This window comes from Poromitra crassiceps (genome assembly GCF_964638095.1).
Source record: "Poromitra crassiceps genome assembly, chromosome: 3".
NCBI classification, from domain to species: Eukaryota; Metazoa; Chordata; class Actinopteri; order Beryciformes; family Melamphaidae; genus Poromitra; species Poromitra crassiceps.
This window is the reverse complement of record NC_139625.1, coordinates 80,406,568-80,431,269: the sequence shown is the minus strand read 5'-3', so window position 1 is coordinate 80,431,269 and position 24,702 is coordinate 80,406,568. Positions and strand designations below refer to the sequence as shown.

At 43.3% G+C, this 24,702-nt stretch overlaps 1 protein-coding gene across 1 annotated transcript; it reads left to right on the top strand.

Annotated features, from left to right (window-relative positions):
• zdbf2 (zinc finger, DBF-type containing 2) lies at nt 1-19,861 on the top strand (the record flags this gene model as incomplete). Its single annotated transcript, XM_083634285.1, has 7 exons — nt 1-467; nt 3,650-3,766; nt 5,774-5,895; nt 6,840-7,058; nt 8,475-8,628; nt 13,310-13,590; nt 19,309-19,861. The coding sequence occupies exons 3-7, from the start codon at nt 5,774-5,776 to the stop codon at nt 19,859-19,861; spliced, it is 1,329 nt and encodes a 442-aa protein (XP_083490411.1). The 5' UTR covers nt 1-467; nt 3,650-3,766.
• Between the last annotated feature and the right edge of the window lie 4,841 nt (nt 19,862-24,702).

The window sequence follows — 24,702 nt, the reverse complement described above, 5'->3', positions numbered from 1 at the left end:
TGCCCAGCTCCAACCAATCAGCAGCCAGCGTGACTGAGGGGGCGGGTCCAGATAGGCTCTCTCCACCAATCCCAGAGCAAGAAACAAAACAACCTGCATCACCTGCGGCGCAAGCACACACACCTCCACACACCCCCCCATACACGCGCACACACCTCCACACACACACATACACGCACACACGTGAACACACACCTCCACACACACACACTCCCTCGGCCGTCCACAGAAAAGCCCATAGGAAGACTAACCGGAGGAGACACAGTGACTCCTCCTGCTCGTCCTCTCCCAGCAGACCACGCCCCCTCCCTCCCACACCAGGCCCCCTCCCCCCCACACCACGCCCCCTCCCCCTGACACCACGCCCCCTCCCCTGGCTCAGCTGGGAGAAGGAGAGGAGGGAGGCTCAGAGAGAAGAGGCTTTCTCCTCTGACCACACAGACATCCTGGACCAGACTATAGAGGAGGTCTGTCTGTCTGTCTGTCTGTCTGTCTGTCTGTCTCCCTGTCTGTCTGTCTGTCTCTCTGTCTGTCTGTCTGTCTCTCTGTCTGTCTGTCTCCCTGTCTGTCTGTCTGTCTGTCTGTCTGTTAGTGTTGTCAGTATAGCAAAACTTTGACTTATATACCAATATCGTACAGCACTTTTCGCAACTTTGATATTACTTGGTACTGGATTATTTTTGTTGATACCCAAAAGCAGGGGTGCCAAACTTCATCCTGGGTCACATCAGCATTATGGTTGCCCTCAAAGGGCCGGTTGTAAATGTAACACGATATAAATGTATCTATGCTACTTGTATTTGCTCATTATTGTTTTTTAGTAATAACTTAAAGCTGCATTCAGCGATGTTTTTGTGTTAAAATAAGTTAAATGGCTCTATATTCTGACAGCAATCACTCAAACAACACTGAGTGTTTGATCAGTAACTTGGAACCTCCAACCCCCCACTGTTCTCTATCTCTCTCCTATAGCTCTGCAAGCAGGGCTGACGTATCTCCGCAACCGTAACTCATAGAGACTCAGGGGTGGCGGCGTTGGATTCGGTGTGAAAAAATACATAAAGTCTTTTAAAGGCATCACGATCTGACCTTCCCTTTCCCAGAAAATGTAAACAATTCTCTGATTGGATAGTGGGAGGTCGATGCCAATTTTTTATCGAAAAACACTGTGTCAATGTTGCCTTAGTAATGTGTGTGTGTGTGTGTGTGTGTGTGTGTGTGTGTGTGTGTGTTTTGTCATGGATGTTTAATAAGAACTGTCTGTGCTACACAAAACATGCAGTCAGTTTCATTTTCATGGCCATTCATTGTAACGTTAGCTAGTGCTAGGGTACCTCACTCCAGGGTGGGGATGATTTAAACAGCTTTATTTTATTTATTTTATTTAGTATTTTATTTATTTATTTATTTATTTTTATTATTTTATTTTTTTATAAAAAAAAAAAATCAATTCTCATCCCAGATTCATCGCTACAACAATAGCACCAAACATTGGGAAGTTCTAATACTGAACTGTTTTTAACTCAAACGTATCGAAAAAGTACCTACAATTCGGTATACCGTGCAACACCTGTGTGTCTGTGTGCTCCAAGGAATTACAGGTTTCAAAGCTCAAACCTAGTAAATTGTGTTATAGCAACATGAATAGTTAGATCAAATGTTAATGTGTTTATCATAATGAAAATGATTATAAACTGGTTGTTGTAACTTATTCATTCAAAACATTACAGCTCCTCTGCCTGTAAGCCTGAAATGAAAAAGAAAGATTATTTCACAGTAGGGATGCACATTTTAATACATCTTCTTAATAGACCTTATTCGACTGACGTAACTCACGTACGGGCACGCCCACCGCCGCCATATTGTTGACATTTCCGCGACGCTCACTGTCAAAAGTGATTGACAGCCTGGTGATAGTAGCAGCAGCAGGAGTACGCTAGCCACTGTTACTAGCCAATTTAATACTGTTTTTACTGCGTCAGGAGCTATTTCACAACAGCGATGGTGTGCTGTGTAATAACACACGGCTGTAGTAATAGCAGCAATAAAAGCCCGGGTGTTAGTTTTTAAGCAATCCTGTCCGCAAACGTGAAGGGAAAGAGACAGAGGCTAACGTTAGTAGCAAACATTGAGATAACATGCAAGCAAGCGTCAGATCATATCAAACAAACATTTAACGTTAAGGTTATTTATTTACCTTTGGTGTCACGACAATGTTTGATGATGATGTCGTTGGTGGCACAAAAGTAAGAATGTCACAGACTTTGCCACAGATGAAATAGTTATAGGAATCAAGGGATTTGAAAGCCTTCAGCTCCTGAGACGTGTATGCCAATACTGTATTCTAGGGGTGTCACGATACACTCAGTTCACGATACGATACGTATCACGATACTGGGTTCACGATAACGATACGATACGATTTTAACAATATTTTTTTAAACTTGAATAATGACAATATATGACTGGAAAAGTAGTATTTTATTTGAAATGCACAAATACAAAACATGCTGTTGTGGGAAATTGTTATTACAATAACAACTAGAAAAAACATGAGATTGGAGATAAGGCTTATCTTGAAATAGAATGAGTTACACCGTCACTTAGATTTACTTTGAACTAAAAGGTTTCTCAGCAGTATAAATTCTCATTATGCATCTTCAGTTTTTCTTCAAACTCAAACAACAAGACTTTTCTTAGTCTATTTTTTATGCATCTTCAATTTTTCCTGTCAAGTAAACAGTTTTGCCAGAAACTCAATTGAATGGTTTCTCTCCTGTATAACTTCTCATGTGTCTCTTCAGAGACTTGTTCAACTGAACTACTTTCCACACATTGAACTTCAACAAACAAAGACGTTTCTTTGTCTATTTTTGGATTTTTTTTTTTTTTTTTTTTTTTTTTTTTTCACGATATGAGATTTCATCTCAACGATACATATCGTGACGTTTTACTATCGCGAAATTTCGTGGGACGATATATTGTGACACCCCTACTGTATTCACAAGGTAGTTATAAATGTCTGGTACGTTATACGTTATACCTGGAAAATTGCACACAAATGGCACAGCCTGCCTCTTTGATTAATCAGTTAATGTGTGTGGTGGGCTGCAAAAACCCTTCTCATGGTGAAAATTTGCCCTTTTTCTTTGCCATTTTTTATGTTTTTATTTTATTTCCATAAATTAGAAACTCTTTTGAGTGACTGAGAGGTTATGTTATAGCTTATGGTAGTATGAGTATTTGAATATGTTATGTGTCTAAAAGTAAAACATGAGAAAAGTGGCTTTAAACATTCCACAACACATTTTCTACAGTGGCATTCCACCAAAAACATAAAAAGAAATGCTTTCCAATCCATTTTGTTTTATGAAAATAAGTATTCACCATGATGTACTACAGAGATGAAAATAACCAAATCACTCAAAATACCTGCAAAACTCATTTTCGACCTTTGACTCATTAACAACAATGTGTAGCAGCCACACATCGATCAAATTCTTCACAGCAATTAATCGATTGTCGATTAATCATTAACATCCCTATTTCACTGTGATTGATCAGCTGTCAGTTACCTTTTCTTGTATCAAGTGAGAGCATGATCAAACCAGTTTGATTGAATTATTTATTTCCTTGTGTTTAACACCAGGTGATCCAGACTAGATGTTACGGTGTCAGCTGCAAACAGGAGGACACGGAGAGCTTCCACTTCAGTCTGCCTGGCTCCCTGCAGACAGAAAGCGATGACTGGGACACACCTGTACAGGTAACAGTCTGCCAGGCACTCACTACAATCCAGGGCTTTCACAGACAGTGCTGTATGACGTACATAGCATCAACGACTGCCTTTCTGTCACCTTGAGGCATAGCAGGGATGCTGGTCACTTTGGTCTCCTCACAAGGCTTGCCTTGGTACCAGTTCTGATGCTGCCATCTTCCTGGAAGAGGGATGGGGGAAAGTCACTGCACTTGTGGTTGACTATGAAGTCAACAATGTTGAGTTCTCTACCACTAGCAATGATCTGTGTCATGCACAGAAGGGCAGTAACTCCATTGCTCTTGCCAGGTGCATAAGTTCCCCCCTTGACTTCTTCGGTTTCTTGTTTTGAGTGTGGAAGGTGTTAAAGGAGTTTTTTTTTACAACATGGACCTTATTTCCAGCTTAAATTATGATTTTTATCTCACCCTGATTTTTTTTTAATCAATGCACCACGAAGCTGTAAGGCACCAAGCAGCGGCCTGGAAACAAGGAATACAGGGCATGTGTAATGCGTGTATTTTCTTCCTGTAAATAGCTTATTCTCTGACACGCAGCGGCTCATATCCTTATTATATCATAGAGACAAGGAGAAAATTAACGCTGTATTTACCTTGGTGTGTAGTGTGTTCATCCTGTCTCTGTCTGCTGTCTGTCACATTGGTAGAGATAGCAGCTCCTGTTACCCCTGCTCCTCACTTTATAATCCTAATGACGTTAGTCTGGACCGGCTCAAATAAATACATGCAGCCGTCAAATTCAAATGCATCGTCTATATTATCGAAATCAGATAAATATCCAGCCATCCTGCTGTACGTGTGTTTAGCCTGCCAAAAAAAAAAAATAACAACATGGGGGGGGGGATTTTGGATGTGCGTGTATCCTCTCTGATATTGGTCTCCACTGCTGCCATGTCCTTGACTACCATATCTGCATCCCTGATGACATTTGATTTTTCTGATAAATGAGAGAAAAGTAAAGGAGTCATCTCTTCCAAACACCACAAAACTACCATTTCCACCTAAACTAAAGCTATGTTTCCAGGACTACCGTATATTACTTTTTTTTCTTTTTTTTTCTTTTTTTTTTTATAAATTGCATTCTGACTCTTTGGTGATGTAGGGCAGACACCTGGTTCATACCCCAGCACATTTGATGAAGATCATAAGAGTGTCATCTTTCCCCTATTCGGACTGGCCTAATTTGGCTCCATTTCAGAGATTGACAAAAAAAACAAATTTAGCATGAAATTAAAAATTCCAAACAATCATTAATGGGAGACATATGGGATTTAAAAAAACACTTGTGTTTTGTTCTAACTCGGGTACGGTACCTCAAAATCTGAGGGCCTCTCGGCTATACCTTTTGGGAGTAGTCAATGACTACCGTAAATTCCGGACTATAAGCCGCACCTTTTTTCCCGTTTTTTGGCCTTTTTTGGCCCCTGCGGCTTATATAACGGTGCGGCTTATCTATGGATTTTTTCCCAAAAAAAAAAAAAAATCTCTCTTTTTTAGCACTCTTTCTAACTATAAATCCTATATAACTATAATAAGTTTTAATTTCCTCTCTTGCCCTCTTTTCACCACACTGTATGACACTGTGTGCACTGTAAAAAACAACACAGGTGGTGTTGTGTTATGTTGTTTTGTTGAAATGTTAATAAATGGGAGCTTCCTCAAACAACCATCTCTTTCCCGACAATCCCCTCTGTGCATGAACCCTTACATATGGTAATTAAACATTAAAACACAAAAAAAAAAAAAAAAAAAAAAATACCATTAAAACACCCGCGGCTTATAGTCCGGTGCGGCTTATATAAGAAAAAATTAGTCAACTTTGCAGGTGCGGCTTATACACCGGTGCGGCTTATAGTCCGGAATTATCGCTAAAATTCAGTAGTCGTGAATGCCCTAGTACAGACAGACAGACGGTGACAGGGACACACCTGTACAGGTAACAGTAGTTTGCTGCTGTGTGTCTGGCTTTTATCATGATGTGATCCCCCCCCCATAGATGTCCAGAATTGGAAACCCTGAGGCTGCGGTGCGTGACGTGAGTGGTCTGATGGAGGTGACGGTGGACCTGGATGACCGGCTGTACTCGCACCAGTTAGACTCTGCCCTCCACGGCGAGAGGTAGGGTGCAAAGGGGCGAACATTTTCTTGTAAATGTCTGAAAACCTTTTGTTTGTTTTGTCATAAGCAGACATGCATTATTATTATTATGCAAACATGACATTTTTGACTTCATTTGTGAGTAGAAATCTATCATAACATGAGTCCCCAAAAAAGTCCCCCCGCCCCCCAAAAAAAGTCCCATTCAAAATGTAAAATGAAAGCATTTAGTAAAGCTTCTCAAGCTTCTGGTTTTGTTTCTTTCTTTCAATGTTTCTTCCTGGACCTCATCACCATCATCTTCCATGTCAAATTGAATAACAAAAACATGAATGTTGAATAAAATAAATATATTCCCTATGAAGAATGCCCAGTGCATGCAGAGGGTGTGACCTCACTAGCCATCCAGTAGTGTGCAGGATACTTGGAAGTATCTGTGCATCTGTTGCAGGACATTTTCTTTTTTTGTTCAATGAAAGAATCCATTAAAGTTCTATTCACAAATAGATTAAGTATAACATTTAATTAAAAAAAGTTGTATTAGAAATGTTTGCATGCATGTCTGCTTCAAAACAAAATGTGTAGCTGTAGTTCAGGAGGTAATCGTCCACTAATCGCTTTCTTTGGATAAAAGAGGTCAGTGGTTCGATCCCCGCCTCCTCCAGTCTGCATGTCGAGGTGTCCTTGGGCAAGATACTGAACCCCAAATTGCTTCTGATGGTGTGCCAGCACCCTGCATGGTAGCTTCCCGCCATCGGTGTGTGAATGGGCGAATGTAGCTTCTGATTGTAAAGCGCTTTGGATAAAAGCGCTATATAAATGCAGGCCATTCACCATTTTACCATTTGAAACGTAGTTATAAAATTACCCCTACATTTCCAGTTTATTCCCGTTAATTCACATGAATTCCCACATATTCCTATAAATTTCTAACTTTGAATATTCCCGGAATGTTGCAACCCTAGCGAGAGGGCAGGAGGCTCCGCCCACATGGAGGCTGTGATTGGCTACAGGGCCCTGCCTGTCGAGGACATCCTCCCAGCCCCACCCCATATCCCAGAATCATTCAGGGGGAAGACCTGGGCTCAGATCGAGCGGGAGGACGAGGAGAAGGTGGAGAGCCTGGTCCAACAGTTCAGACGGGGAAGCTTCCTCTGCTACTTCGACAGCGAGTCTCTGGCCAGGTAAAATCGATTGGAAAAAATTTAACATATTCTTTATTTGGTTATTTCTCACTAGGCTTGGGTGATATCCAAATGTAAACACTGCGATATATTCATGCCCAAATAAGCAGTGAAATAAGGGTCTGCAGCAGGGCAGACTGTGCTAAAAAAAACTACCCCCGCCCCACACACACACACACCAAAAATAAATAAATAATAATAATACTAATAATAATAACATATAAAAAGATTCTGGAAATATCGTGAGATTCAGGAGATATCGCGATATTCAGTATTATTGAAAATCGGCCCAAGCCTATTTCTCACATCCCTTTTACATAAAAAAGTATGTCAACATAGGTTGACGGTTTCCATTACAAGGAGTTACAATTTTTATATAGCCGAACAATTCAACATGAATATACTGTATGTACAAAAGTAAATCAAAACAAACTGTAATATAATAATACTGAATATAACCAACATAAATAACTCAAACGTATCTAAACTAAACATGGGGTATTAATGATGGGTATTATAGACATACATATTCATTCTAATGTACATAGGAAAATATCCATATTATTTATATTAAAAAAAGTCATGTTTATTTTGTCTCACTTAGAAGACACAGTAGAGTACCTCAGGGCATCACCTGCAGTCCAGTTCCTTACTAAGTATAATATATCAATTCCAATGTCCCCCATTGCCTCTAGTGGTGTCCATCTTTCTATTAAAAAACCCTCTGTAGGCTTAGTATAATTAAGCAATAAGCCCCAAGAGGGTGTGATTTACAGTGGTTTTACAATGGCAAAGAGGTGTTCTAAAATCACTGTAAATCACAGCCGCATGGGGCTCATTGCTTTGATAAAAAGGCTGCTACATATAGCCTAGCCTACTGTACCTAAAACTGCTAAAGTGTGAGCAACCACAAAAATGCAATATTGAAAAAAATAATCCTTCTTCCGCCAAGTAATGGAGTCCTTCAAGCTCAAGTCAGTTCAACGTTCTATGAGCGTCTGTTGTATAGTCACACTTCATCTGTGCTATACACCAAGGAGATATGCCTGTAAGTTTTGAGTCTTGAAAATCGTGATTTAAAAAAATCACAAAAATGGTCCTCAATTCTGAAGATTATCTTGCTGAACACAAAGGTCTCGGTTTCATCAACTTTTGTTAACCACAGACCTTATTTCAGACATTTAACCTAAATCCAAGGTCTCAGGCAGGTGTTAGGACTCATTCCTGCCACCCGTTTATTTTATTTTATTTTATTTATTTATTTGCACAGTTAATAAAAACACAAACGACAAAATAAAAACAACAAACTATTACTCTAGTATTCTATTAATCATGTAATGCAAATGCAGTTTTGAGCATGTGGTCACAGATGTCACACAGGTGATATCAACGCCCTCATGATGTCAACACCCTCAGGTATGGCAGGAGGAGCCAAAACCAGAAGGGGCGTGGTCAGAATGAGGAGGTGGAGCCAGAGCACAACGCCCTCCCCCTATTAGACCATGACGACAATGAGCCAACGTACATCAGGAGGAAGAGGCGGGGCTACAGGCTGGCATCCAGGTGCCAGGTGAATATGATAACGTTCAGTATCTCTTTCCGTCCCTCTGGGGGGAGGGGTATTTAATGTTATCAACTCTATGCAGAGAAGTACCACCATCATTACATGTTATATTTAGATTATTAGATTTTACAAGGCTTTATCTTGTACCAAAGACCATAGTATAAGATTTTGTTTTATTGAGCAGTAGGTTATTAAATAATAGTCCAGGGGCCAGTTGCACAAAGCACCTTAAAGTCCCTGGAAACCAAAATCCACAAAAACGTTCTAACTATGTTATTTAGGGTCTTATGTTAGTAATTTTGTGCCTCCGAAATTATTATACATTACTTTCAACCCAAAGCCTTAACTCATTGAGTGCCAGCCACTTTTGGAGAACGGACGCTCCCAGTGCCAGAGTTTCAGAGCGTTTTCAGTGATTTCTCGAGGCCCACAGAATATTGTGTGATATTACTATGTAAACACTGAACACGCACAAAGAACGATGAGACTCTCTTCTATCATCTGCAAAAAAAAGTTTATTGATCCCATTTTCCGTTCTTTAGTTATGAGCCGGAGAATATAGCTTGATTTAACCAAAAACAGCCATTTTTTTCTAGAAGCTGAGATAATGAGCCTTTTGTGAAATTAAACATTTCAAGCACATCACTGACTCTGAAGCTAATATTTTCTAATGTAGTCACACCTCAAAAATAATTTCCTTCAATAAAACAGTGAAGGCCAGGGAATTTTGTTTGGCAGAATAATATTTTTTAGCTGCAACCAGCAGCGCTGGCCCCTGCGTGCGCTGCTGGTTGCAGCTTCTTGCTGGTCTTGATTTGCTGCTGGTGGGCATCGGATATTCTGGCTTGCGTTTGCCAATCCTGTCCTTCTGTCTGGGTCAGTGTTGTGTGCTGCTCTGCGTGCCCCCCCCCCCCCCCCCGCCTCAACTGCACACTCCTCCTCCATGGGAGTGTCTCTGGTGGCTTTCTGCTGCGTTTGCTGTGCACAGTGAAGGGTGCGCGACATCCAGCTTTTTTACAGCGTTCCGCGTGTGTTTGTCACCGGCTCCCATGCTTCCAGTTGAGAATAATAACAACTCCACGGCTGATCATGCGGATGGGCTGTCGCAGCGGACACGGAGGAGCTCAATTGTGGGAGCAGATTGGCTGCTGCAGGCACAGCTAACGTTATGCTTCATGCATATCGATGCATACGGATGCGATGCGATTTCCGTTTCCCCAACGACTTCTTTGTTTTTTCATCGCCTTTCTGTAATCTGGAGAGCACTGTCTAAGGGTTCTGTAAAATAGGTTACACACATTCAATAGCTCCCATATTGTAAGAGGCGATGTAAGAGGCTTAGATCCACGTCCCACCGTCAAAAAACGCAATTGACGACTTTAGTCGTCTTTGGCACTCAACGTTACTAAAGCAATTGACGACTAAAGTCGTCATTGGCACTCAATGAGTTAAAATCGACACTTTTCTACAAGATTCTACAAAGTACTTCCTCATTGAAGACAGCAGTGCGCGAGGTGCTAAAACGCAGGAGCTTATGACGTCATAAGCTCTATATAACCTTTGTACACGCGCGCAATCCGCACCCACCCTCCTTTTGTCCGTTCTTTGCCCCCAGTGACAGCGCTCCCTCGCTGTCCGTCTCCCTCCCACTCTGTGTGCCGTCGTGCCAAGCGCTATGCTTCTCTCTCTCTCTCTCTCTCTCTCTCTCTCTCTCTCTCTCTCTCTCTCTCTCTCTCTCTCGGGACTAGTGAGAGAGAGAGCACAGAGAGAGACACACAGGCTGGTGACACGAGGTTACTCTCTCACACACACACACACACAAACAGACACAGTAGCAGCAAGTCTCTCTCTCTCCCTCTCCGAGCAACGAACACACACACACACACACACACACACACACACACACACACACTCGTGCTGTGGACACACAGCACGAGTACTGACACACAGCACTCGATCTCTTTCTCCGTTTCCCCCCCCCTCTGTCTCGCGCTCTCTCTCTCTCGGAAAACCTGCTGCAGATGGGACACGCCCACACAGTCCGCGGGAGAAAATACACTCTAAAAAATAATTGATTCTCATGAGTTTTGCCACGACTGTCAAACCTAAATTTATATACTTTGCGACGTTCATCATCGTTCAAATTTGGCCCCCAGTGACAGCGCTCCCTCGCTGTCCGTCTCCCTCCCACTCTGTGTGCCGTCGTGCCAAGCGCTATGCTTCTCTCTCTCTCTCTCTCTCTCTCTCTCTCTCTCTCTCTCTCTCTCGGGACTAGTGAGAGAGAGAGCACAGAGAGAGACACACAGGCTGGTGACGCGAGGTTACTCTCTCACACACACACAAACAGACACAGTAGCAGCAAGTCTCTCTCTCTCCCTCTCCGAGCAACGGACACACACACACACACACACACACACACTCGTGCTGTGGACACACAGCACGAGTACTGACACACAGCACTCGATCTCTTTCTCCGTTTCCCCCCCCCTCTGTCTCGCGCTCTCTCTCTCTCGGAAAACCTGCTGCAGACGGGACACGCCCACACAGTCCGCGGGAGAAAATACACTCTAAAAAATAATTGATTCTCATGAGTTTTGCCACGACTGTCAAACCTAAATTTATATACTTTGCGACGTTCATCATCGTTCAAATTTGGCTGGTGGCTTATTAACACATTGAGTGCCACAGCGCTTCAGTAAAATTGTCTGGAGCCTGTGCCAGATTCACTTCCATTCAGTTGAAAACAGCTATAGAATTTTTTCTATTAGAGCTATATTGAGAGGGCTGGACTCTACTGAAACATTGAACACTCCTGCTTCTTCCAAAGAAGAAATTTTGTTTCTAGACAGTTCCATTATGAAATGACAGCCTCTGTAAGAAGTGCACTTTCAAGGGTTTTCTGCCGTTTTTTTTTTACTTTTCAAGATATAGTGACTTTTATGAATACTTTTTGCACTCTAATTTCGAGCACATTCACTGACTCTGGCTGGTGTTTTCTGATGTGGTGGCGACGTAGTGTGGTTTCTGTGCAGCCTGCTCCCCCCACCTCCCCCTCTCCACCCCCCCCCTCCACCCCCGAGCTGCGGGCTCCTCCCCACACGCACAGAGTACAGACTCGTTTTTGCCCCGGACAGATCCCAGCGCGCAACAAGGAAGTGCCAAACGCGACTGAACGAAAAGGGCTTGGCCGTTCGGCTTCGGGTGCTGGCTTTCTGGCAGGGAATCATTTGGAGAAACAGATAGATATAAGATAGATATAAGCAGAAGAGCTCAGTTGTGGGCACGGATGCAGCCGAGCCAACTGTCGCTCCGCTGCAGACAGAGCAATCAATACGGCTCTGGCTGAAGTATGCATCGGTTTCCACTTTGATCACGGCTTTCTCCGCTGTCTCCTGTACAAAGTAAAGGATCTGAGGTGGGTGGAGCAGCTCCTGTGACGATGTTTAAGGTGGCGCCGTGTGATCCCTTGAAGGGATTCATGCTCACTGGCTAGGTACGACCTTAAACAGCAGAATTATGGAATAATATGAATTATGATTTTAGGACGTCCACAGACGTCCTTGGCACTCCTCGTTACTTTTTTTTAGGACGTCCACAGACGTCCTTGGCACTCAATGTGTTAACATAGGGTCCTGTGATGTGATGAACTCAAAATGCTAAATAATAAAGAAATATTTCTGGTTTCCAGGGACTTTAAGTTAAGATTTTCCTTAGGGTCCGATTTAAGGTGTCCATAAGGAGAAAAATGCTCCTGCTGTTGCCTGCAGAAACTCCGCCCCCACCAGCTGCAAGTCCTTAAGGCTTGTTAAGGCTCTCCATGCCATTCACTATGGATATGTGCATACTTACAAAATAAAAATAAACTATAACAGCTCGGAGCTGATTCTGCCTCTCCAGCAGAACTTCCACAGCTACGTTGTGACGCGTTGTCACGTAAATGCGTCAGAACGGAGAGCTCCGTGAGGAAAATAACGAGAGAAGGTAATCACTGCCCATGTGCTTATATTACCAAGATTATTAATGATACAAAGTGAGTTGATTACCGGTAAAAAAAAACCATCTTTTAATGTAAATGTTTAAATGCACCCCTGTCCTTTGTTTGTTTTAGCCTGTGAATCATTTTTGTGTGTGTGAGTACATTGAGAGTTACGCAAACCGGAGTCAAATTCCTTGTATGTGCACATACTTGGCCAATAAAGCTGATTCTGATTTTGATTCTGATTCTGATTTTATATGAACAAACCTCTATGTAAAAATCTCCAGGATATAGATAGGAATAAAACTGGAAAGTTTGTAAGTGCTACTGAAGTGCAGATTTCAGGCTCAGAGTATGAGAAAGAGAAAACATCCTTTTTGACCCTATTCACCTGGGCTGTCTCACCTTAGGACCTCAAGTTGGGTCCTATCAGCTAGTCAGATACACTAACGTAATTAGGTACAGTGGTCTGGAAGCGGGGCGCAGTGTCTAACGAGATCCGGCACCCAGAGGAGCAGCCTCACGCAGCCTCACCAGCCTTTTCTCTCTCAGTACTGGGGGTCAACAACTAAAACGTAATTTAGCCACCTCAAACAACGGCCACCTAATAACTAAATAAATAACGTGAAAACGTGCCGATTTCGTCATGCATGCAAAATGACACAGTGTGTCATTTTGTAGCATAACGGCATGTATTTTTGTCGTCTCCAGGTCGTTAAGGTCAGTCACGCTACTCAGACCATCTCATTGGTCGTCCCGGCTGTCCGTCAACCAGTTCCAGGGATTCTGACCCCGCCGCCCATCCATCGAGCCAATCAGGAAGCCAGCGAGACTCTGCGAGAGGAAAAGACTCCAGAGATGCGTCCGGGGCTCCGCCTCCCTGCTTCATATTCGCACATCGTCACACCGCTCCAGCCAATCACAGCCCTGCTCTACCTCCTCTGCTCCCCAAGCCCCGCCTCCCGCACAAGCCCCGCCCCCAAACACTGCAGGTACGGTAAATAACTCTAAATAAGATTCAAGATTATTTTAATAACCATAGTGAGTAATCATATTACAAACTAGGGCGATCACTGCAATAGCAGAAGATGGAGCAGACAGAAAGTCAATCTTCAAATTAAAGCTGCAAGCAGCCTCGACAGATATCCACAGTACAGTATAAACAACAAACTTCATAGAGTCCCGAGTGATGATGTCACAATGTCGTGTTGCGCTCAGACTGAATTCAGTCACTTACGGTAATCTCGTGCATGACGCAGGCAGTAGGGATGGGAATTGATAAGATTTTAGCGATTCCGATTCCATTTTCGATTCTGCTTATCGATCCGATTCCTTATCGATTCTCTTATCGATTCTCATTGGGCAAGGGGGAAAAAAAAAAGAGTACAAACGGGTTTATTAACATTAATTTTCTTTTAGATTATTATTATTATAATTATGTATTATTATTCAGCTCTGAGATCAGATTGCTCTTTTCAATCCCATACCAAGCAGGGATCAGTGTGTCTGTTAAACTGGCTCTGTTTGGGGGTTTGTATTTTGGGTTGAGCATCTTTGTCATCTCCCCATAGAAAATATATAGTGGGAATGAATGAAACAGAACTAGTGGTTAGAATGACAACATGCAACTTTGGACATTTTACTTTAGCTGGCATGTCAGACAAACTTAGTCACTGCTCGGGGACATTCGTTTACCCTCGCCTCGGTCATTTTACTCTTCCCAGCTGCCTGGGTGAATGGAGGGGCTAGAGGCTCTAGCCTAGAGCTGCACAAGAAGTACTCGCTGCAGCCTCTGACCCAAAGCGACTACCAGCCCCTGAACCAGTCTGACTCTGAACGTCATCATCCTCTCAATTAAATGGATGGAAATGGAGTATTGGTGAAATCTGGTTTACACAATAGACAGGGTCTGGAGGAGTTTACTCTCCATATTAACAGATGACGCGCTGCTGTTAGCCGCGCTGCTGTTAGCCGCGCTGCTGTTAGCCATGTTATCGTCACTCCGTAGCACATCAAAAACGTGACATTCCTCCAAAATTATTGCATGCTGTGTGGACAAATGTTTCTGCATATTGCTAGTATTTCCCCCCTTTGACGAAATAGAGGTTTTGCAAGCATTGCAAGTGGCACTGTGGTCATCGTTTTGCTTCTGCCTAGAGCCATGGTGGCTGGAAACAAAACAAGGCTGCGTTGCGTGCGTGTCGCAGCGTGTGACGTCATCGCGCATGGAATCGATAGTGGAATCGTTCAGGACGTTGGCTAACGATTCCAAGGAATCGATCCACTGGGACCCGGTTCTCAACAAGAACCGGTTCTCGATTCCCATCCCTAGCAGGCAGTGTTACTTTATTGTATGGTGGAAGTCAGTCTGGTAACTAGGCAGACAGGCAAGAGGAGAGATTTGCAGTAGGCTACTTCCCCCCCTGTCAAACAGTTTTGTCAAGACAGAAACACTTTGTTTCTCTACATAACCGACATGTTTCAAGTATGCATACTGCATTGTTTGAAGCTACAGACTGCACAACATAAACATTCAAAACTCAGCCGCAGAGTCAACGTTAGACTGGAGACGCTGTCTTGTCTGGTTTCCATTACGACAATGGGGAAAGTGCAAGACCCGGTGGAGAAGTTAACGTTAAGTTGGACGTTGTGAAAGTGCATTTCTGTCAGAACAGCGATCATAAAGGCAGTATGGATTATACCGGACATTGTATTGTAAATATTTGGTAAGTCTGCTTGTTGCACAACACTGTATTGTCTGATAGAAGTGCTGACCAGCTTGTTACTGAGCTAGCATTAGCAGCTGCTAATGCAACGTTACAGGCGATGAGTCTCAGCCAGTAAGACTGCTATTCACCTCCTGTGTGAAACATGGGGCAGTTTGGTTTGATTCAAAGTGAGCGACTGTGTTTGTATAACGGGTCGGGCCGCGGGTCTTATATTAACGGGTCTGGGCGGGCCCGGTTTTGATTTTGATATAATCACGTGTAACGAAGCGGGTACGGGTCTTGTATTGACGGGTCCGGGCGGGCACAGGTTTGCAAAATTGGACCCGTGCAGGACTCTGCACTACGCTCACCCTTGTCCCCCCTACTTATACTCCCACCTCTTATAGCCTCAGCCAGGAAGGATCGAGTGACATCAGTGATGACATCACTTCCAGTTGAGTTGCATCACTTCCATCAGAAATCGTGACTAGAGATGAAACAATATGGAAATTTCATAAACATTTTCAGTGTTTCCTCTACCATTCTACAGGCCTGGCGGGCCCGCCAGGCCAATGGCGCCCCCGCCAGGCCAGAAAAGAAATAGCAAAAAAAAAATCCCCAATATTTCAATAAACCTTTATGGCATATTATTACAATACAACAATACTGGTGTTGACAGTAATAGAAGGCCAAATCATTCAAAACAATAAGCATTTTGCTTTTAGGAGCATTGTGCCAGCGTGCAGCGCTGTTCCAAAACGTGTCAACGTGTGTCGTTGCCTGGGAAACGCACATCCCATAATACAACTGTTCGCATCGCATCCCATAAATAGTATGATGATACTTGGGATGCCATTGCGAACATAGATGCGAATAGGGTAGCTAAAAGTTTAGCTTCGCCAGCGACGGCCCCCACCGATGCGGTCGGGGTACGTTTCGAAATCCCTCCAGGCCTGAAAGATTTTCTAGGGGAAACACTGATTTTAAAATTGTCAATATGTCTTGTTTCTTCCTTGTTGAGTTCAATCATCCAATCCACCAAACAACACCAAACAAGAATCAATACTAACAGGAGAATACACTGTTGAGTTGTGGCAGAGAAGATTTGGCACATTTTACATGGGCGCAACCCACATACTCAGCTGTGCTGTTCATTCCATTCCAAATGCATGTTCCTTACAAATGGGGCACCATTTGACAGAGAAATACACAGGCTTTCAAACGGTATACAATACATTGCCAATTAGCATTGTAACAACAGAGAAATGTTTGACCAAGCACAAATTTCGGAACTTTTTGTGCTAAGCTAAGCTGGAATGCGAGTTTAACTAAACAGTTACATGTCCTGTGCATTCTACAACAAATAAAGACATTACAATTTGTTTTATTTTGTATCTTACATACTTATTGGTTAAGTTATGATAGTTTATTCTGCCAGGGTACAGAAGGGAGTATAGGCGGCCATCTTGCCTGCAGAGTTTTCAAATCAAGTAGAATACCGTTTTGCAAAAACATCTGGGGGGGGGGGGTCAGTCCCCCTTTAAATGCACCCCGTCCTTTTGCATGTGCATACCTTTTTTGTGTGTGTGGTAGAGATGCGCGGATGAGCTTTTATGCCATCCTAATCCGCATGTATGCATGAACCGTCCGCCCGCCATAAATCTGCACAAATTATTTCATACTATTTATAGATCCGCGCCCGCCATGCACCCGACATTTCACAACGCTATAAAAGGAGCGAACTTACGGTTTCTGCTGCCGTTGGTGCGATCGCTGCAGTTCAAGACTCCAAATAAACTTCCATGTATTATGTCCAGTCCACCACTTGCCCTCATGTAGTTTACTCGGCTAACGCTATAGCTTTAAGTTTAGTTTACTGGATTGCCTCATTGTATGGGAAAATATGAACGCGTCTTCTCTTCAAACATGTCTTCAGCGGAGACTCCGCTGAAGCACATGGCTACAATAGGCGACTAAGAATGTGCCTGACGAAAAATGTAGCTTAAAATACGTTCATAGACTAGAGAACGTAAATCATATTATTTTTCCTCATTAATGATACATCGTTTCAACCGCCCGCAACCCATCCGCTATTAATCAGAATGTTTATTTTATGATCCGGCCCGCCCGCGGGGCGGGATATCTTTGATTGCATTTTGATTGAATACTTTATTGACACAAAGGTAAGTACAACAAGGAAAAGTGCCTTTACGGTTGGTCAAATGGATAAAACACAAGAAAGCCAAAGGCTTGTTTCCATTGTGGTCCATTATACATAGAACATAAAAAGGCAGACAGGTTGTTTACAACGAGTAACATGTACAAAGACAGGACAAACTAAGTGCACATAGAAAAGACCTAACCTAAAAACTCATAAAACCAGCTAATGTTAAAAGAAATGAAAACCAAAAAACACATAAAAACTCATGATAAAAGAAATAAAAACCAAATTAAGACCAATTCGAGTTGCTGTAGAGCCATGATTTTAGGGCGGATTTAAATTTCAGAGGGGAATTTAAAAGTTTAAGGGCTGCTGGCAGGGCATTCCACATTATAGTTGCAGAGTAAAAGAATGCATTTCTTACCCATACAAGTCCTGAATTTCGGGGGGACCAGGTCCGAGGAGCTCCCTCTTGTGGAGTACTTGTGGACATCACTTACTTTATTAAAATAATTTAACAGGTAATTGAGTTCCTTTGAGTTCCTTTGAGTACCTTAAAAACCAGAAATATTTTAAGCTGGTGTCCCCTTTCCTCAACCCTGAGCCATCCCAGACTGATCAAATGAGCTGGGGTTAAACGGGTCCTGGGGTGGAAATTGTGCAGTAGTCTCACAAGTTTATTTTGGGAGGTCTGAAGCTTTGTCTTCAATGGTTTGGAGATGTTACTGTACCATGAAGTGCAAGCATAGTCAAAGTGACACTGAATGAGGGCTCCAGCTAGGGTCCTCAGAGCATTCCTATTAATAAAAAAAAATGTTTTTTGATTGACCTTAGTAAACACTTTTAATGCAATTTTTTTGCTGGAAAGCTTGTTGTCTAGGATACAACCCAGATAAGTGACCTCCTCTTTATCCGCAATAATACTATGGCCAGCTGTGATTGTAAAGCCCGGGGATTTGTTTAGGTTGGTGTTAGACCCAAAGAGCATGGCCTCTGGTTTTCACAGATGCAGAGACAATTTATTGTCACAAAGCCAAGAGCAGATATTTTTCAGTTGACTACTCAGTCAGGACATTCTCAACTTTTGACTCATCCCTGTCCGAGACCAGGAGTGCCGAGTCATCTGCGAACAGGAACAAGTTGCAGTCACATGCAGATTTCATGTCATTCACATATATTAAAAATAACTGAGGCCCCAAAATGCTTCCCTGGGCGACCCCACATGTTACTGGAAGGGACGAGGACAGGGTGCCGTTGATGTCAACCACCTGTTCTCTTCCCTCCAGGTATGACTTAACCCAGTTGGCAGATGTGCCATCAAAACCAATCGCTCTTAACCCATTGATACCTGATGCAGCATTTGTGTGCGTATCCCTTTAAGACCGTGAACCGCGTTAACGCGGTTCACGGTCTTAAAGGGATACGCACACAAATGAGGGATATACACACAAATGCTGCATCAGGTATCAATGGGTTAATTTGTCAAGCAGGATGGAGTGGTTGACCGTGTCGAGCGCTTTTTGCAGGTCCAACATAACCATCCCGCAGTAGTTCCCCCTGTCTACCTCACGTTTGATGTAATCTGACAGGTACAGTAAACAGGTGTCAGTTGAGTGAGATTTTCTGAAACCAGATTGAAATTGATAAAGTAATTTATGCTCTGACAGGTAATTGTCTATCTGGTCGTATACCAACCTCTCTATTACCTTTGAGATGGTCAGCGCGGTTATAACTGCGGCCCGCGCATCACTAGTGTGTGTACATTGAGAGCAATGCCAACAGGAGTCAAATTCCTTGTATGTGTACATACTTCACCAATAAAGCTGATTCTGATTTTGCAGGAAGAGGAAGAGGCCACTGGAGCCAGACGTCCGGGGGTTAAAGGTCAAATATAAACCGTTTCCTGTCATGTTCTACGACCCGAGCGCCAACCGCATCACAGGCTCTGCCCACAAAGCTCCTCCCCATGTGGTCAGACAGCTGTTTAGAAGTCTGAGTCCAGACCTGAACTCTGAGAGGCTGAGGGGGAGGGGGTCAGCCGAGGTCAAAGGTCAGGGGTCATCGGCCGCCGAGACTCCACCCATCAGCCGCTTCCCACTGTGCGCACTCAGTAGAGACACCGAACAGACTTCTAAACAGGAAGCTGTCGGGAGGCGGGGGAGGAGTTCCCAAGCCCCCCCTCCTCCTCCTCCTCCTCCTCAGCGCTCTGGCCGGCCAGTGAGGGGGAGGGACAGGACATGCCCCCCTCCTGCCAAGAGGGGCGGAGCCTCACGACAGGCCCGACCCAGCAGGAAACTCCGTGCCCCTAAAGCTCCTATCAAGGCCCCGCCCACTTCCTCCTCCTCCCCCCGCAGGCTGAGGCCGAGGAGGGGGAGGGGGAGGAGGGGGCTGTGACGGCTGAGGAAAAGTCACGCTGCATTCCAGTGCACCTCAGAGATATCCATGAGTTACGAGCACACAAACGACCCTCCAATGTCGTATTTACGAGTGGGAAACTGGGAAATTTCGATGATATCTGTGTTTCCCACTCGTAAATGTGACATTGGATGTGCGCGTAACTCATAAATAAGATATTTCCGAGGTGCACTGGAATGCAGCATCACACCTGTCCAGGTAACAAGGTGATCAATGCGAGATGATAATGGGTGATACTGTCTAGGTAGCTATAGGAGCAAGGAGACATGAGGAAGGATACACAGCAGAGCTAGGACCAAGGAGACATGAGGAAGGATACACAGAAGAGCTAGGACAAAGGAGACATGAGGAAGGATACACAGAAGAGCTAGGACAAAGGAGACATGAGGAAGGATACACAGAAGAGCTAGGAGCAAGAAGACGTGAGGAAGGATACACAGCAGAGCTAGGACCAAGGAGACGTGAGGAAGGATACACAGCAGAGCTAGGACCAAGGAGACGTGAGGAAGGATACACAGCAGAGTTAGGACAAAGGAGACGTGAGGAAGGATACACAGCAGAGCTAGGACAAAGGAGACATGAGGAAGGATACACAGCAGAGCTAGGACCAAGGAGACGTGAGGAAGGATACACAGCAGAGTTAGGACAAAGGAGACATGAGGAAGGATACACAGAAGAGCTAGGACCAAGGAGACGTGAGGAAGGATACACAGCAGAGTTAGGACAATGGAGACGTGAGGAGGGACACACAGCAGGTAGGACAAAGGAGACGTGAGGAAGGATACACAGCAGCTAGGACAAAGGAGACATGCGAGGAAGGATCACAGCAGCTAGGACAAAGGAGTCATGTGAGGAAGGATACACAGCAGGATGTCACCATGCGTTTTAGAACATGACTGTATATAAATACTGCCGACGCGTCCCCGCTTCCTCCCGCTATGCAAAAGTGGAGCCAAAACAACTGTTTTCAACGAGCGGTCATCTTGGTTGCGTGGCGTCATTTGGAGGTGGAGTCTGCAGTAGAGGCGGGCTGAGCCTCCTCAGCCGTGCCGCCGTCTGACGGAGGTTTGAGAGTGGCTGTCACAGCTGTCAATCATGACGACATACCCAGAGGCATCATCCCCAGATTATTTTTAACAATATTAACCTCGCGTCACCAGGCTCTTCTCGGCGAGAAAGAGCCTGGCTTCCGTTCACAATTGATTTTGTCACCCTACCTGGTTCCGGCCTAGAGCCCGCCCTAGACAGGAAGGGCAGCGTTTCTAGCTCGTCAGCTTTTACGTTAACTTGACAATTTGACACAAGTATCAGAACGGCAAACAACAAAACAAAAGATGGACGTACCGAACAAAATTTTTGAAGAAGTTCTTGTAGAAACATTGCGGATTCACAATCTCACATCTTTTAAGCCAATACAGAAGCTTTGTATCAGACAATTAATCGAGGAAAGAGACGTCAAGCTAACGGCAACAAATACGTTTTTTGGCGCACGTCCTTCCGGTGTTCATTCTGGTTCCGTGGTTTACGCCCCCATGACAAAAAGCGGGGTGAAAGGTGCCCAGACTAACAATATATGAAGAGTGAGTTCATTTGCAAAAACAGGTAAACGCCATTCTTAAAATGAACATATGTTTGATACTCCCTGGAGTGCACATAGAAAACATTATTGAGGTGATTTATGTGAAAATTATCAGATTAATATGTTTTAATTTCCCAAAAATAAATGAATTACAGTATAAATACATGCAATACATATATAAAATAAAATGATAAAAAATCCAAACGGAGATACCTGATTTTGCAAATGAACTCTTCATATATATATAGATATATAGATATGTGTGTGTATATATATATATATATATATATATATATATATATATATATATATATATATATATATATATATATATATATATATGTGTGTGTGTGTATATACAGGTATATATATAGATATAGATATAGATTTTATTTTTTATTTTATTTTACCCCCCCCCCCCCTACATTCATGGTGGTTATTAGCAGTAGAGCATCAATCCCATTTTCAACATGTGAAAATGAAATGCTGTTATTTATTATAGGCTTAGTTTGCATAGCAAGTTAGTTGGCTACCTACTGTAGCATTGTAATGTTAGCCATCCCTCAATCATGTTGTTTACATGTCATGTACAGAGCTGTTATGGCAGTGAGCTGTTAGTTTTTACCACCACTATCACAGGTTATACTCTAGTTAGCAAAACACTGAATTCCAGATTTAGCTATATTTCAAGAAAAGTGACAGCAGTGTAGAAGCTAATGTATAGTGAGTAAGCCATAACCATAACAGCACAAATAATTGGCAAAAAATTACATCACAACAGTCTCATCCTAATGTTAATTTAAAATGAGATATTCCTCTAAATCTGGCTTCAAACGGCCAACATTTTAGAAAAACAGCACACTTTTTTTTTTTGCAGGCGGCCTTTGGTCGTCGCCGAATGTTGCCCCCTCAGAATTTTGGCTTGTATGACGCCCCTGGTCATGCCCCCTTTTTAATATCATCAAATAACTAATTAAAAAGAAAATGATCCATCTTCGGCTGCTCGGAATCCTCTCTGCTCCTTTCTGCGGCTGTGCAACACAGTCTCTACGCAGGGCATGACCGTCGCCAAGAGACCCATTCTGAGGGAGTGGAAGATGACGGACATGATCTCGGTTATACATCATATGAGGACCAATTCTCTTGGGAAGTTCTTGGTTATCTGGGACCCGTTTCTGGCCTATTTGGACGAGGTTAATAGCGATACGTGACTCGCCTAACTGACTTCTCATGGACCCTTTGCGTTGGATCCCACGCAGATCTCTCGGGCACCTTACGCGGCTGGTAGTGCCAAGCTGTAGTATCTGAATGTGAATTATACGTTTGTTTTGTTTTTCTTTCTTTCTCTGTCTGAGCCTTTTGTTTTTTACGGTTTGAAAATTGAAAAATAAATTATACAAAAAAATATATATCAGAAAAATAAACACTTCAATACTTCAATTCAACATCAGCGTGATAAGAATGACCTAAAATGATGGAAACCATCTTTGGGGGGGAATTATCTGACTGATTATTTAGTTTGGCTAACATGGAGTGGCTTATGACCTATACTGCGGCCAGCCACTAGGAGGCGATGGAGATGTTTTGGTGTCACTTTTGAGGAGCTGTCATGACGTCCATATTTATATACAGTCTATGGTTTAGAACAGCAAATGGTAAGACTATGGATAAAGATTTGATCACACAGAGAACAGATTAGATAAATGTATATACAGGAACAGACAGACAGATATATTTCATCCCTAGGGATGGGGATCCGGGTTTCGGTACCCAACCCTACAGAGTACCGCAGGAATGAGTCCAGAAAACATGGACGCTCTTCCGGCTCGTACGTATAAAAGTGAATGAGATTTTTGTATGGGGGTTTCGGTTAAAGGAGAATTCTGTTTTTTTAACACCACAGACCTTATTTCCAGCTTTAAATATGATGTTTAATGCATGAAATATGGTCTGTGGTTAAAAGTTTATAAAACAGCGACGTTTGTGTTCTGTAATCTTCACAAATGAGGAACACTTTTATGACTTTTGAAGCAGCATCATAGGGAGTAAGTGGGCTCTGTTTGTTTCAATTTTTGTCCCACATTGTGATGTCACTGATGATGTCACAATGTCTATGACATCACTGATGTCACCTATGACATCACTGATGTACTCGAGCAATTGTGATGTCATCAGTCATGCAAAGTTGAACAATTGTGCGCTGTGCATGTCAATAGTGCAGGCAAGGCCACGCAGCAGCCGAGCTGTGGAATTGTGCGCTGAGTGACGTCACTCAACTCAAGCACTCCATGATGTGATCAGTGATGGTCGCTCGACCAATTGTGATGTCATCAGTGATGCAAAGTTGCGCAATTGTGCGCTGCGCATGCCAATAGAGCAGGCGAGGCCACGCAGCAGCTGAACTGCGTATGCGAGCCCATGTAGCGGGCGAGCCTAGGAAAATGAAAATCATATAAAGAAGTCATAAAAGTGTTCCTCATTTGTGAAGATTATCTTGCAAACTAAGGGGATCATGTCTATGTTCCCCGGGTTCTATATTCCCTGTTTTTCACTAACCCTAAACCTAACCTCCCCCAGACCCTAACCCAAAACCTAACCTCTCCCACCCCCCACGCCTAAACCTAACCTCCCCCAGACCCTAACCCAAAACCTAACCTCTCCCAGGGAACATAGCGGGGTTCTATGTTCCACGGTCCCACAAAAACGGGGAACATAGGACCCGGGGAACATAGGGATGACCCCAAACTGAACATAGGGATGACCCCAAACTAAGCTGTTTCATAAACTTTTGTTAACCACAGACCTTATTTCATGCATTTAACCGAAATCCCCATACAAAAATCCCATTGCCTTTCCCCCCCAAAGAACCAGCAACTCAGGGACTTCTGGGTAAGCCTACAAAAATATGTCATCTGCGGTACTCTATTCATCCCCCATCTAAATCTTACCTGACCTTTGACCTCCCAAAGACTTTCCCCTACAGGGACCAATAGAGGATCAATAGGGAACCAATAGCACATTGGACTTGAGGGAATGTTCCACACACACCCTAATGTGGACACGCACTGATGACATCACTTCTGGTCATTTGTGTTTCAACCTTCAACATGCTGAGTGAAAGGCATGCTGGGACAGGTCACATGATGTCGTTTCATGTTGTTGATATATGAACAGATTATTTTCTATCTTTGTTAAACCTGTTTTGATTTAATCAATAAATTCATCAACAACTTAACTTTTC